Source organism: Pogona vitticeps, chromosome 3, assembly GCF_051106095.1.
Source record: "Pogona vitticeps strain Pit_001003342236 chromosome 3, PviZW2.1, whole genome shotgun sequence".
Classification (NCBI taxonomy): domain Eukaryota; kingdom Metazoa; phylum Chordata; class Lepidosauria; order Squamata; family Agamidae; genus Pogona; species Pogona vitticeps.
In genome coordinates, this window is record NC_135785.1 from 53,858,842 (window position 1) to 53,873,833 (window position 14,992).

The 14,992-nt window shown below is 40.4% G+C and overlaps 1 protein-coding gene across 11 annotated transcripts in view; it reads right to left on the reverse strand.

The window, feature by feature from the left end:
* Positions 1-66: 66 nt before the first annotated feature.
* The window catches only part of BTRC (beta-transducin repeat containing E3 ubiquitin protein ligase), a 204,153-nt gene continuing 189,227 nt past the window's right edge, over positions 67-14,992 (reverse strand). For all 11 annotated transcript variants that reach the window (XM_020790755.3, XM_020790752.3, XM_020790754.3 and 8 more), the window contains 4 exons: positions 13,359-13,469; positions 11,670-11,748; positions 5,610-5,803; positions 67-5,074 (listed from right to left, as the gene is read on the reverse strand). In XM_020790755.3, coding sequence (XP_020646414.1) covers positions 5,642-5,803; positions 11,670-11,748; positions 13,359-13,469 — 352 coding nt within the window. In that variant the 3' untranslated portion in view covers positions 67-5,074; positions 5,610-5,641. The remainder of the gene's footprint in view (positions 5,075-5,609; positions 5,804-11,669; positions 11,749-13,358; positions 13,470-14,992) is intronic.

Below are 14,992 nucleotides of genomic sequence, written 5' to 3' on the forward strand. Positions count from 1 at the left end.
CCTTGCAACAGTGCCTGGGAAACAAGCCCTTCATTTAAGGTTCAAGAAATAAAAACACTTCGCAGGTTCACAGCTTAATCTTATATTTGTATTTAAGTTATTTTCTGAACAGTTAAAATATTTCTTAAAAAAAAAACACATGACCCTAGCTCAAGTGAACACTAGTACATTAGCTACACATCACTGGAACATAATCACAAAAATTCCGAAGCATTCATTATTTTTAGCATCTAGAGAACAAAGAGAGCAGAGTTACAAATATGACCATATGCTTTTTTTCCTAACCTCCTGTGTCCACAATTCTTTGAACTTCCTGCAGTTGAAACAGGCATGTATTTGTCTTCTGAGTGTTTACTTTCAAAGGAGCAACAACCTATTAGATTAGCAAAACTGTCATCACTGCCACTTCTGTTTTCTCACACAAAAGCAGAACAGGTAGTTTTCTTTTTGGATTGAAGGCATAAACAAAGACCATATCTGAGCAGCATGTCATTGTGTGGACCAACTGTTACCTTCTCTTTCCTTTGTCAACCAATACGTACAGTCTGATAAAGAAAATTTACCCCATTTCTTTAGTTCCTCAGAGCTAGAGATTGATATTATGTGATAACCAATAAATGTGAGCAGTAGGATTACACTCTGACAAGTAGAAAACAAAACCAGGTATTTTTTTAAAAAGACCCTCTGCACCTCTCTAATAAACCATTTGCTTTAGGAACCATATGAAAGATATGTTTTCTCCAGTTCTGCATGCACAGTATTAATTTATGCGCATCAGATCCTTGAGAATCTTTTTTCATGGAGTTAAGTTTCTAGACTGAAGTACAGTGGAAGTACAGCAGAAAGCATGCAGGAATAATTGTAAAATGCCCTGGCCAAGGAGCACAGCTTCAGTCTTTGCAGCCTTCCTTCATGGCCTCCAGTTCTGCTCTGGCCAATGTAGCATAGCTATTGGTTTCCTCTTGCCAGTCTACCTCTCCCTGCCCGATGTGTGGCTACTATGTAAGAACTCATGTGCAGAATTAAGAACAAACAACAAACCATGCAAATTAATACAAAATAAGCAAATGTGGATACATTTTATTGATTTGCATCATTTACTGTGAACACTGAATTTTGAGTTTTCTATGCACGTAAGTAGATCATCAGAGTAGACCTATTTTTTCCAGAAAACCTGTGCAGCACTTTTAAGGCAACTAATATCTGCATCTAAAAAGGTGATTTTAGATTTTAAAAAATTGCAGGAGTTCTACAGGCATAAGTTGGCTAATAGCTTTTACATGGATTTAGGGTTATGATTAAGTTACAGGGCTAGTATGGATTTGTTCAAAGAATTCCTTCCTGAGCATACTTTTCATCACTGAAAGATTATGAACAAAATTTAACAAAACCTGGTGTGGCTGCTGTCACTTGAGAGGATCTGAATGCAACTGAGTGCATTCAGTAGACCTAGGCCATCCTTCCTATTTACAACAATGTTTTTGAGGAAATATGCTGGAGAGCCTTGCAGGAGATGGATTGCAACAGCAATTTTACTGGAGAACCCAATAAAGGATGGATGTCCTGTGTTTTATTCCATTAGCTAAATTATTGATCAAAAAGGAAGTAAAGAGTGTTTTATAAATAGAGGTGCTCCTCCCAGAACATGCAGTTCCTAACATGCAGCATTTAAAGTCAAGTGAAGGTTGCTTGGGTCAAGTTGGACCACAGTGAGGATTGTGCTTCTATGACCATGGCTGACTCACACCTAGCTGGATATGTGACACTGATTTCATATGAAAGGATGATCGTCCATAAGTATACTTTGAGGAGTTAAGAATAGTGTTTGGAAAGTTACCTGTTCCAGGAAGATTACTAGCTGACCACTTGGTTGAGAGAGGGAAATGAATTGGGGCACAATTCAGTCTTGTGAAAATGTATCACACAGGCCATTTAAGGAACATTTCTATACCCCTGCTTTTCCAGTTCTTCCTTCCTCCCTAGATCCAAAAGGATATATTAAAGAGGAAGCACACATTTGGGATACACCTTCATTACTGAAACCAACTAAATCTATCACCCTGCTGAATATTCTCTTCCCAATATGTTGCAATAGTAGAAAATAACACACAAACAGCTATTTTTTGTGGTAACATAATTGATTTCAACCCCTGATGACCTTGATCTAGAAGGAAGGAAACCCACAGGACCAGAAAGCTTAATTTTGAGAGATGCTGATCATCCCACCACTTATACAGGCTCCAATAGACAGATTAAATTATGTGAGCCCAGAAAGGAGGTAAGGAGACATGCAATGCTTTGTTTTCCTTTAATGAAGATGAAGCTTTCTTTTGCCCCCCCCCCCCAGTTGTGGGATATCTCTATTGTTCTCCAATTTTGCAAACAAGCATAAAACCTTAGAAGAACAACCAAAATGTTCAGTTTGCCCAGATGTTTAATAAATAATACAAGAAGTGGCTCAGAGGTACTTGCAGGGGATTCTCAAGTACCTCTGGCCTTACTGTAATCAACTGTCCTAGTATTAGAAATACACATCTTTACGGCAGGAATCTTTCTCATGACTAACAGCCAGTTATATGTGGTTTTGCCTCCTGTGAATACTTGCCCACATTGTTCTGCACTTTGGTATAAAAGCAAGAGTATTTGTTGCTATCAATTCTACATTAACATTTCATTCAAAAAGCAAGGAGGTAGAATTCAACCTCCTTCCAACAAACAAACAAAAAACAAAATTAAAAAACCCTCCTGAACTTCATTTTCAGATGCATTCGCAAATTAACTACTCAATTTATTAAGTATCCATGTACAAGATGGTCACATAGAAGATTTCAAGCCTTCCTCTCAAGATTAACAGGTAAATGGTTGAGGATGCATTAATCTGAAGCTTGTTAATGTCAATACATCTGCTGAGTTCATGCAACCTAAATGGCTACAAGATGGATAGGGACAGTCTCCCTTTTGCAATAGCTTTTCACTATGCCAATACACGGTGGACGCTCATTGTATCACGACTACACCATTTGAATTTCTTTCTTTGAAATACTGTAGTTTATTGGGAAATCTCATTACCTTATCCTTAAGCACTTATTTTACTCATTATGATAAACTGTTTAGCACCATGTTTGTTGAGAAAATCAACAAGCATGTTAGAAATGTTTGGGAAGAGCAGCTGGAAAGATCAGCACCTTGATAGTCAAGGAAGGGTTGCTGCACCAGCTATTTCTTATCTGATCCCCAACTCTTCATAACTCAGTAAAACAGAAAAATGTGCTTGAAATGGCCATAGCCCCCTCCACAAAATTACAAGGAAAAATTGCACTAATCTTACAACTCTGCCATCAAGCAAGAGAATGGGAATAACCTGTCAATGCTCCAGCTGCAGCAGATCTGCAATCTTGTATATACTCAACCCTGCAAATTTTGTAAGCGTAGGACAAAAAAGTGATTTAACAGTGTTAAGGGCAGTTGTGAACACAATGATAACTTAATATGTGGTAAATGTCCCCACCCCACCCCACTGTGTGCAAGGCAAAACGCTGCTATCTGAGGGGCCTATTTAAGACACATGCAACAATGCACACACACAGATCAACATGATCCGACCCCCTGTAAACAAATGCTTCTGACTATGCTTTTGATGATGAAATGCGTCTGGATTATATGTAGGGTTAAAATCCGTGGACAAGACAGGACCTTCCTTTTGAATCATTGTTGAGAACCACAGAGGCAGAACCGGCTGCCTAATTATTTTTAGTTCCCATCAAATACTGACCCGCAAAGAATGACACAGCAAACGCTAAACATCATAGACAATGAGAAAAGACCTATTCCCAAGGGGAACAAACAGAAAGGCCACTGAAGGAATCTGTCCTGAAGCATAAAATGAAATTCTTGTTTCTGAGCTTCAAAGCCTAAAACAGACCTCTGCTCAAAATGTTAACTTCTCTTTGTCAGGAGACCAAACTTCTGATATTCTCCCTAGAGGGCAGTGGTTATCTGAGTCATTCCCAGAGTAATTACTAAGTACCGTAAGGACAGGTTTGCTTTTGATCTTTCCTGCTCCTCTATTTACCTCTATTTTTCTTGTCTCCCTTCCACTACAAATCAGTTGACAGTTTTCAGACAGAGATGTGAGTCATCATAAGCACCCACTGATTCAGTAGTTCCTTCCAACTGAGTATGTTGGCAATTCATAACCGTCTGCCCAGGTGCAACAATGCAACCAAGTTAGCAAGAAGAGTCTGCATCACTAAGCCACTTGCTCAACACTGAAGGAAGTCCAAATAAGATGGCTTCCAATGTGAATGTAATATGTTTGCTATGGAGAAAGAGAACAAGTGCCACACTCCACAAATTGCAAGATGAAGCATTATCTTTCTGTAGACTATCCCCCTTACTTTGATAGTTAAATACGGCATACTACAACCTGATGTCATCTCCAATAAGCCTCTCAAAAGCAAACTCTCCATTTAATGCATCTGCTGGATAAACATTTCATACAGATTAATAACAGCAAAGGGCTTAAGCTGAAATTACTTCTGTCATGACCTAACTGGTTTCTAGCCACCAGGGCCCTCATTTAGCATGAATTTTGCCCTTCTATAAAGTTTGAAGCCCTTCTATAACCAGGCAGAGACGTTGCTTTTTTTAAAGTCCCAAGGCAGAGGCATCAGCCTGCTGTTCCCCTCCTACAACACATCACACAGTGATTCTGCCAGATATATAAATGGTGGCAATGCTTTTTCTGCTTAAGAGCAAAGCAAGAGATTCTGGCATCATGTTAAATATATTTATAGGACATCTGCACTTTGAAAAAGAGGAGATACGGGGTGGGGGAGAAGAGAGTGAAGAGGTGAGGTTTAACACATCAGTCATTCAGGAGATAAAAGAAATCTTCTGATAGCAGCACTTGAGCAGTCAGCTGTGCTGAGTAGACCTTGTCCGAGATCAACTGCATGCCAACTTGGTTCCAGAAGTGTGTCTGAAAGCTTCTCTCCAGTTAATATCTGTTATGTGGATAATTCTTTTGCCCTGGGATTGGCAGATAATTTAAATATCGCAGTTTAAATGAGTCCTGGTGAGAAAAGACAAGGAAGCTATTTGTTACCCATATGTTTATAAATAAAATTCTGACAAAATCTAAAGCACCTCTATACAGCTGCTTTACTTGTACAGGCAGGATTGCAACTATTCCAGAGAGTATATACTGTGCAAGCCCCACTGAACACAGTAAGTTTATTTATGTGTAAACCAGAGCACCACTTGCTAAGTACCAGCAGTATTTTTACAAATGACTCCTTGAACTGAAAAACAAATAGTTACCCCAGGTTCAGAAAGTCATTATATGTCTTTTAAGCTTGCAATGTTGATCTTTTTTCCTTCAGATGGTAAGCTGAACAAACCTTACATGTGATAAAGTAAGCAAATGATTGGAAGTACTGGCAACAGTATAGCCTTATGATCTTATTGGGGCCTGCCATTAAGGGACCACCCTCAATGTAAGGATCAGAAAGGCTTCCAAGGCTGCTCTTAACCACTTTACCATTTATGACTCATGCCTCTTGACTATGCACCCTACCTATTCCCTTCAAGGCCTCTTCTATATTTACCTGTGCAAGTGTGAGGTACAGTGTAGTACTATTTATCTGGAGATGTACGTATATGTTCTGGATGGGGAGCAATTTGATTCTGCTTGAGTAGCTGGATCATTCAGGAAGTCCCAGATAAGAATGGTGTCATCATGCGAGCTGCTTACAATTTGAAATTCATCGAACTGGAGACGGAAAACTCTGCCAGAGTGTTCCTGAATGGGAGAAGCAAGAATCCAAATTCAGACTTTAATCCCCAAGAGTTACTGAAGGCTTTATCAGGTAAGTCATATTTTATATTTATCCTGCTTAGAACATGTGTTAAAAGATTGGTCAGCAGTCGGCCTATGCATTGGCTATTTCCATCTTCAGCAATTTTTTTCCTATGCTTCTATGAGTAACTCAAAAAACTAGAAGCATGGCTGCCATGTCTACATGGCACAGAATCCATTTGTTTCCTTTGAATTTTGATATGTTGATAATTTCTGTTTCTACATCCATGTGTCTATATGCATATGTTAGCAAATTTCCAACCCACAGATATTTAAGGTAAAAAAATAACACATAGACAATCTTCAGAAGCCTCAGAAACCTGGGGGGGGGGGCTTGTAATAGATATAGTGAAAGACATTATACTATATCTACTATGAAAGGCCATTTTCACAGGTTCTTCCCATTACCAAGACCACAATGTTCACAATCATTCTTTTAGCAGCACTGTTCTTCAGCATTTTGGGAACAGACTATATTAGCAAGAATTTGAGACACAATAGATAATTTCCATATTTAACTTCCATGTTTACTGAAATCTTGGAAATTGGCTATTCTAATTGCAGAAAAGTATATGGTTTTAGATTGGAAATACAGAACTAACTAAAAATATACAAGGAAATATTCAAGAGGCTGTTTTTCAAATTAAACAAACGAAAAGATATAACATGTAAATTCAAAAACATATTGATTCATATTCAGAGACTTGAAAGGACAGGTTACTTACCTGTAACTGTAGTTTTTTGAGTCAATACACATTAATGGGGTTCTCCTACAGCTGCACAGACATTCTTGGAATCTTTCAGAAAAACTGTTAGCCCCACCCTCACACATAGCACATGCTCATCCACTGAATGGTTACCTCTCAGTTCTCATGTCTGCCACTGAGAAATACACAATGCATGACAGACAAAGGGGAAGTTGTGCAGGTTGTGTGAAAGCACAGATGACCACTCAAAGCACCACAGTTACAGGTAAGTAATCTGTCCTTCATGGTTTCTGTGATTCACACTAATGAGTGACTACCAAACTCATTTACTGGCCAGTGGGACGTCACAACAACAATGAAGATATTACTGCTTAACTCAACATCACATCTAGCTTAACTCTGACATCTAGTTTGTAATGCTTAAAAAATATCATGAGCTGGGATCAGGAAGCTGCTTTACAAATCTCTGTCATCTGAATTCCTTTCAAGAAGATTGGGGAGGCAGCAAGGACCCTAGTAGAAAGTTCCTTTAAGGACTAGGACAATGGCTTCCTTGCCAATTGGTAAGACAAGGTAATAACATTTACCAGCCACTTGGATATTCTTTGGGAGGATAGTTGGCTGTCCTGTTCTTTGCCTTGGTAACAAATGAACAATATTTTAGTTTTCTGTAGTTTTCCAAAATGACTTTGTCCTTGACACATAAACAGCTAAGGCTCTGAGGACATCTAAGAAATGCAAGGATCCATAAATGGAGATGGGGAAAAAGCCAGAAGCACCAAAGGCTGGTTAATATGGAAATCTGTTACAACTTCACCACTAGCTGTGCTGGCCAGGATTTCTGGGAGCTGCAGGCCAAAAACATGGGAACCCAAGACCAGGACCCAGAACTCTAGATGGTTGCTTGGAATCATAGTCTGATGTCGAGGATCTTGATGTCGAGCCTGAACGCTCCCAGGCCATATGCCTACAAGGTTGCAGAAATTTTGAAATGGATCGCCTCCATTTATCATGCTGAGTCCATTGGCGATCCTAAAGTGGGAGACTTGACATCAATCCACAGTATGTGGCTGAGTGTGCAATTCCTTGTGCCTTTTGGAAATTGAGATAGGGCGATGCATATGACCATTCTGCACCCATATAAAACTGGGGAGAAAACCAATTCTCCCCATTGAGAATTGCCCATAAGGGAAAAGGGGCATCCTTTTACCTTATGGGTTTCCTGATACCAAGGGTTAAGGTGACTCCAATTCCGATGATGATCCTGAGTGGGAAGTAGTACAGTGGGGTCTTGACTTACGAATGGCCCGAGTTACGAACATTTTGACTTACGAACCGCTCTCATAGGAAAATATTGACTTGACTTACGTACTTAGATTTGAGTTACAAACTGAAAAAAAAACCATGTGGGAGGCAAGGAAAGTGCAAAATTTGAACTTTCAGTTAACTGTTGGCCAGTGAAAAGGGTGCCTGTCTGCTTCCTCACTCCTCCCAGCATTTAGAGAGTGGACTGGGAGACAGTCTTCAGACTGCCTGGTACTGTACTGCCTGGACTGTATTTTCCCTGCCTTCCCTGAACCTTTCTTGACCTAAGAAAAAAAGAAACAAAATATCCCCCTCTAGTGGTCGAAGGCGGAATAGCAGCTTCCCATTAGTTTCTATGGATGGAAAAGAGCAGATACGGATCAAATGGTTTTCAATGCATTCCTATGGGAAATGCAGATTTGACCTGTGAACTTTTTGACTTGTGAATCGCCTTCCAATACGGATTAAGTTCGCAAGTCAAGACCCCACTGGTAACTTGTTTTGAATATCCCACTCTCCTTTCCATTATCTTTCAAATGCAGGCTCACTCTCTGACAATCCACACTGATGTCTGTGTCAGAGGTGGGGAGACACGAGGAGACAGATATGGAGCTCTGTCTTCCTCTGACACTGAGGAAGTTCATCCTGCTCTTTGTTTTGTGAGGCAGATGACGAGTTGGACGCTATACTATTACAAATGATAGTTTTCTTTTTTTCTTTTGACTTTTTTGTCTGATGTCAGTCTCAGAGAGGTCTGTTCCTCTTCTTTGATACTGATGGTGATGGTTTTAAAATAGATGGTATTGAAACAGGTTCTTTCGATGGTGATTACTGTTTTTTTTTATGCTTGTGGAACCGATTCTTCCTGGGCATTTAGATTCAAGTCAATTTGAATAGACTCTATGACTACTACTGTACCTTAGAAAGTTTTACAAATCATAACTGCTGATGTCAAAGTCTGCTTTGAGATCATGTCAACTGCCTGAAGAGATCTTAGCCAAAGACATCGCTTAAGTCGTGACTGTCTGTTTCTTATGGTAACTGTGGTGACTTTTTTTTTTTTTTTTTTTTACAAATTTGACATGATGTCCCTTCCCTGCATTTGATGTCTCTCCTCTAAGCAATAGAGACATTTGGAGTTTCCATTTGTGAGATGGATTTTATTTGTACAAATGACACACTTCTTCAAAGGGACTGTAGAGACCATGAATAGTGGGAACAAAATTTATGACAAATATACATTTTTTAAAGATTTAACAGAAACAAGAGGCTAACTGAAGAGGAATATTGAAAGAGAGGTAAGATTGTAGAACGATGTACAGATTCTATCCTAGAATATGCTCTGGATGACCACTGAGGTGTTGCTTTGGTGGCAGTCAGAATGGAACTGAGAGGTAATCACTGGGTTAAGGGGCATGAGCTATATATGAGGGTGCAGCTAACAGCTTTATGGACTCTGCAAGATTCTGAGAATGTCTGCACAGGCACAGGAAAACTGTATTAGGGTGATCACACAGATTACAAGAAATAACAAATGAAAGACAAGGTACGTAAAGGTTAGCATTGCCTCTGTACTCTATTGCTTAACACTCCATAGACACCCAGCTAGCTGCTGCTGTAATAGTATGCTGGACTAGGTAGAGCCTTGGTCTGATCCAGCCAAGCATTTATTTCTTATTAATCTGTAACCAGTATATGTTACACAGATCTTTCCTCTACTGAAAATTAAACATCAAACCACACAGTATATGCTGTGTTCATTGCACACCCAGATTCAGTTTCAGTCACAGAAGAGAAGCAGAAACAGCACACAAGGTATCTTACCAGCTGGGCAAGCATCTCAAACTTAAAATATTGCTGCCCACCCTTTCTGGAGAAGGGTATGAGACAGCTTTAATGAGGCAGTAAAAACGTTAGGTTTGTTTACATTGGCAGGTTAGCCATGAGCTGCAGGGTTCATAGCCCAGTCTCAGCTGAAGTGTGAACAGATTCCCTCAGAGGCAATGGACACAGACTACCTTTGCATCTCATTAATGCTCAATGAATTCTACACTGCTTCCCATATTTCGCCCTGTAGGATCAGAAACAAGATAAACTTTTTTTTACTTCACATTCTCTATGATTAAAGAAAACTATGTTTTAAGCCAGAGAGTTCCAGAAAAGCCAGAGAGTTCCAGAAAAATATCTACTTCTGCTTCATTGATTATGCAAAAGCCTTTGACTGTGTGGACCACAACAAACTATGGCAAGTTCTTAAAGAAATGGGAGTGCCTGGCCACCTTATCTATCTACTGAGAAACCTATATATGGGACAGGAAGCAAGAGTTAGAACTGGACATGGAACTGATTGGTTCAAAATTGGGAAAGGAGTACGACAAGGCTGTATATTGTCCCCCAGCTTATTCAACTTATATGCAGAATACATCATGTGGAATGCTGGACTGGAGGAATCCCAAGCCGGAATTAAGATTGCCGGAAGAAATATCAACAACCTCTGATATGCAGATGACACCACTCTGATGGCAGAAAGTGAGGAGGAATTAAAGAACCTTGTAATGAGGGTGAAAGAGGAGAGTGCAAAAAACGGTCTGAAACTCAACATCAAAAAAACTAAGATCATGGCCACTGGTCCCATCACCTCCTGGGAAATAGAAGGGGAAGATATGGAGGCAGTGACAGATTTTATTTTCCTGGGCTCCATGATCACTGCAGATGGAGACAGCAGCCACGAAATTAAAAGACGCCTGCTTCTTGGGAGGAAAGCGATGACAAATCTTGACAGCATCTTAAAAAGCAGAGACATCACCTTGCCAACAAAAGTCCGAATAGTCAAAGCTATGGTCTTTCCTGTCGTGATGTATGGAAGTGAGAGCTGGACCATAAAGAAAGCAGACCGCCAAAGAACTGATGCCTTTGAATTGTGGTGCTGGAGGAGACTCTTGAAAATCCCCTGGACTGCAAGGAGAATAAACCTATCAATTCTAAAGGAAATCAACCCTGAGTGCTCACTGGAAGGACAGATCCTGAAGCCGAGGCTCCAGTACTTTGGCCATCTCATGAGAAGAAAAGACTCCCTGGAAAAGACCCTGATGTTGGGAAAGTGTGATGGCAAGAGGAGAAGGGGACAACCGAGGATGAGATGGCTGGACAGTGTCTGCGAAGCAACCAACATGAATTTGACACAACTCCGGGAGGCAGTAGAAGATAGGAGGGCCTGGCGTGCTCTGGTCCATGGGGTCACGAAGAGTCGAACACGACTAAACGACTAAATGAGAACGATGTTTTATGATATAAGACAGTAGCTGTTGAGTTAGCCTGCACTGCACTGAGAAAAAAACAGGTCTGTGTCTTATAACAATTTATATGTAGGGCCTGGAGACCGTAAGCCCAAACATTCTCTTTTCAACTATAGATAAACTCTCTTTTCAGTATAGAGGTTACTGTCAACTGCCCGATGCCATCATTTCTGGTTTTGCTTGTTCTCATTTTCCGGAGTCTTTTAAAATATGTGCTAATAAATGCTAAAGAAATCCAAGCTGGTCAATATTATGTTCTCTCTCATTTGTATAGGACAATACTATTAAAAAGTCCTTCACAAAATGATTCTTGCAGTACAGCCAAACTGCGTTCTAAACCTTTGTGAACTCCATCCTTAAACCTAACTTCCAGTGAGCCTGGAGGGGCACATTATTTTGTGACTATTATTCACCAGATCAGATGAGATTTCAGTATACGGTAGGAGCTGAATACTCGTAACCCTCCCTCCCATCTCAAATTGAGTGGCTGATCCCTCTTACCACAAGAGTGCGCAGACATAGGGTTCCAGCAGGGGCACGAGGATCCAAAGCAGCCACCAGATCCCACACTTTAATCTTCCTGATAGCAAGAAAGAAAATAAAGAACAAGTATTCATTAAAGAGAAAACCTACACACTTTTTCAGAGATGGGAAACTTCTGACCCTCCAGATATTTTGGCCAAACCTTTCCTAACCATCAGAAGGTAGATGGGCTGAGAGGAGTTGGAAGTCAAAACATTTAGACATTCAAAGGTTCCTCAGCCCAGCACTGGTTGAAATCAAAACAAATGAGCCACTGAACAAAATTTAAATGATGAACAAATTTTATGAGGGTGGGGGAGAGAAGCTTTTGTAACTTGGTGATCCATTCTTGCTCATCTTGGGGTAGATGATCTACAAAAGACAATTCTCTTCTCCTTGCTCACCACAATCCAATAGCAAATCAAGATGCTCTAGATGGTGCTCTAGAAGGAAGAGTTCTAACTGTCTAGATGAAATGCAAGCCCTATTCAAGCATTAGTAGAACACATTTTGTGACCATGCTTGAAGGGAGTGCCTGCCTCCTGCTTCCCTTGGTGTTCCATTTTTCACACTATCAGTAGCCAGTCTAAACAGGAACTGTTCCTGCTCATATGTAGGTCTACTTATTTTAAACCATTTTAAAAAACATTTTTACACATTTGTTTTTAATGTGTTCTTCATAGTGTTTTTAAATAGCAACCACTGTATGATTTTAGTTAACTGTATGCTGACTTGAGACCCCAATAGGGAGAAATGCAACACAGTGCAATGCTATGCTAGGCTATGCAATGGAACACAATTTTAGACTTTCTAGGCCTACATGAGCAGGAATCTCTCTTCTTCACACTGGGAACTGAAAATGTGACAACAGAAAAGCCACGTGGGTCAGGAGAGATGCTCCACAATAAGCTTGTTTAATTATGCCCGGATAGAGCTCCAGTTTTTTCAAGGGAGGGTGGATGTGGTATAATGCAGTGGTCCCTAACCTTGGGCCTCTAGATGTTCTTGGACTTCAGCTCCCAGAAATCCTGGCCAGCAGAGGTGGTGGTGAAGGCTTCTGGGAGTTGTAGTCCAAGAACATCTGGAGGCCCAAGGTTGGGGACCACTGGTATAATGAATGCTGTCTGAGAGTTGGAACTGGTCTACAGCAATGCAACTACATGACTAACTGGTCCCTAATATGAAATTGTGATGTACCATTCGACAGCAGCAGGTTTTAGTGATATATAATTTTGGAAGACAACTTACAGCAGAATGGCAAGATAGTAAGTCACTTGCTATGACAACTGATTCTGGGCCAGGGAACCCTAATAAAGCTGAATCAGGAATTCAGAAGCAGTTTTGGTAGCGAGCCTTTCATGGTCACAAAAACTCCAGATAAGCAAGAAGACATACAAAACCAACCAAAAGATCTAAAATCAAAGAAGAGATGCCAAAGAAAGGGTTATCAGATCGCAGCCAGGAGGCTCTATGAAGCTGAAGAGGGTCCTAGCAGTCTAAGCTATTCAGAGCATTGCAGTCTGCACTAGACAGTGAGGATTGTAGGAGAAAGAGAGTGTTGGATTTGTCACAGGAAAGGTTTGGTAGTTTTCTGATGTTCAGGATAGACGTCACTTTGGGTGTACAGAAATGAAACTAGGCATTTGTACTTCAGAAGTAAATCCTCACCCATCATAGGCTCCACTGACTATCCTCTTGCTATCAAAACGAATGCATCTCACCAGCTCCTCGTGGCCTTCCAAGACCCTCAAGCATGCCCCACACTCAATGTCCCATAACCTGGGGAAATACAAGATAAGCAATCATTGTTACGTATTTGTTTTAAAATCCTATACTAGAAATACAGAATATGAATTGTACTTGCCTATTTAAGCTCGAAGTATTTCATATTTGATTCAGAAAACTACAGTTTTTCATGTCAAACCCTACCATTTTTCATTTCTAACAAATCTAGGAGTCACTGTAATATCCCTGAATCATTGCCTGAATCTTGTTAGGGTTATATGGGGGAGCAAGAAAGTACATCTAAAATGGTAACAAAGAATCCCCATGAACATGAAGAGATGCTGCCTGTTCCAGACAAGACTACATCTTTGTCAGAAGCTAATTTTGCTACTGAGGGAAGATTCATGTGGTTGTAGGAAATGCCCCCGACCCGTTTTAGAGGGAACATCTGTAATGTTAGCTTGTTAGAGGAAACCAGCCACTATCAACCATGTCTGGCTTGACTGGTTACCATAACTCAATCTACGTGAGACCACCTGGAAAATGTTTAGATGCTTCAGCTATGCAGAAACCAGCCTTGACTGTGGTTGGAACAGAGAACAAGACATATGTTGCACCAATTCTAGCCCAGATGAAGATGCTTGTTGTATAAATCCCCAATCAGACTAGGCTCATTGTGTCTTAGCATCTAATATCCATCAATCATAATACAAAACAAAATGTACATGTTGCCAACATAACCTTTCCTCAACAAAAACAAAAGCTGGTCAGTAACAAAGATTTGTAGTTGGAATCTGCAAGATGTTTGCAAGGTTGCCCCAGGGGAACAGGTGGTATTATACACTTTATGACCTACGGATAAAAAGACAGTTGTTACACATTTTATGACCCATGAAGCACACTGCTGTGTAACTTGGAAAAACTGGCTTCCATGGTTTTGTGAACGATGAATCATCTTTATGTCATTTCTGCTTTCCAAGTTGAAGATCAGTGAGAAATACCAATCACTTTAATTCAGGGGTTGTGCTGAACATTCTTATAAAATATATATTCACTCTGTTCATGAAGGGTTGGAAAAGGTGAAAAATATATGGGTATCTGCTGGGTGTGTGAATTTCTCTAAACTTTCTGATCATTTTTTATAAAGGGGACTGAGAAAGTGGATAGAGGGAAGCTATTTCCCCTCTCATGCAATATCAGAACCAGGGGACATCCACTCAAATTGAGTGTTGGGAGAGTGAGAACAGACGAAAAATAATATTTCTTTACCCAGCATGTTGTTAGTCTGTGGAACTCCTTGCCACAGAATGTGGTGATGGCATCTGGCCTAGATGCCTTTAAAAGGGGACTGGACAGATTTCTGAAGGAAAAGTCCATCGCAGGTTACAAGCCTTGATGGGGATGTATAATCTCCAGGTTTAAAAGGAAGGGACCTCAAAATGCCAGATGCAGGGGAGGGGTATCAGGATATAGGTATTTGGTCGCCTTGTTCCCAGAGGCATCTGATGGGGCCACTGTGAAGACACAGGGAGCTGGACTATATGGGCCCTTGGCCTGATCCAGCAGGGCTCTTGTGT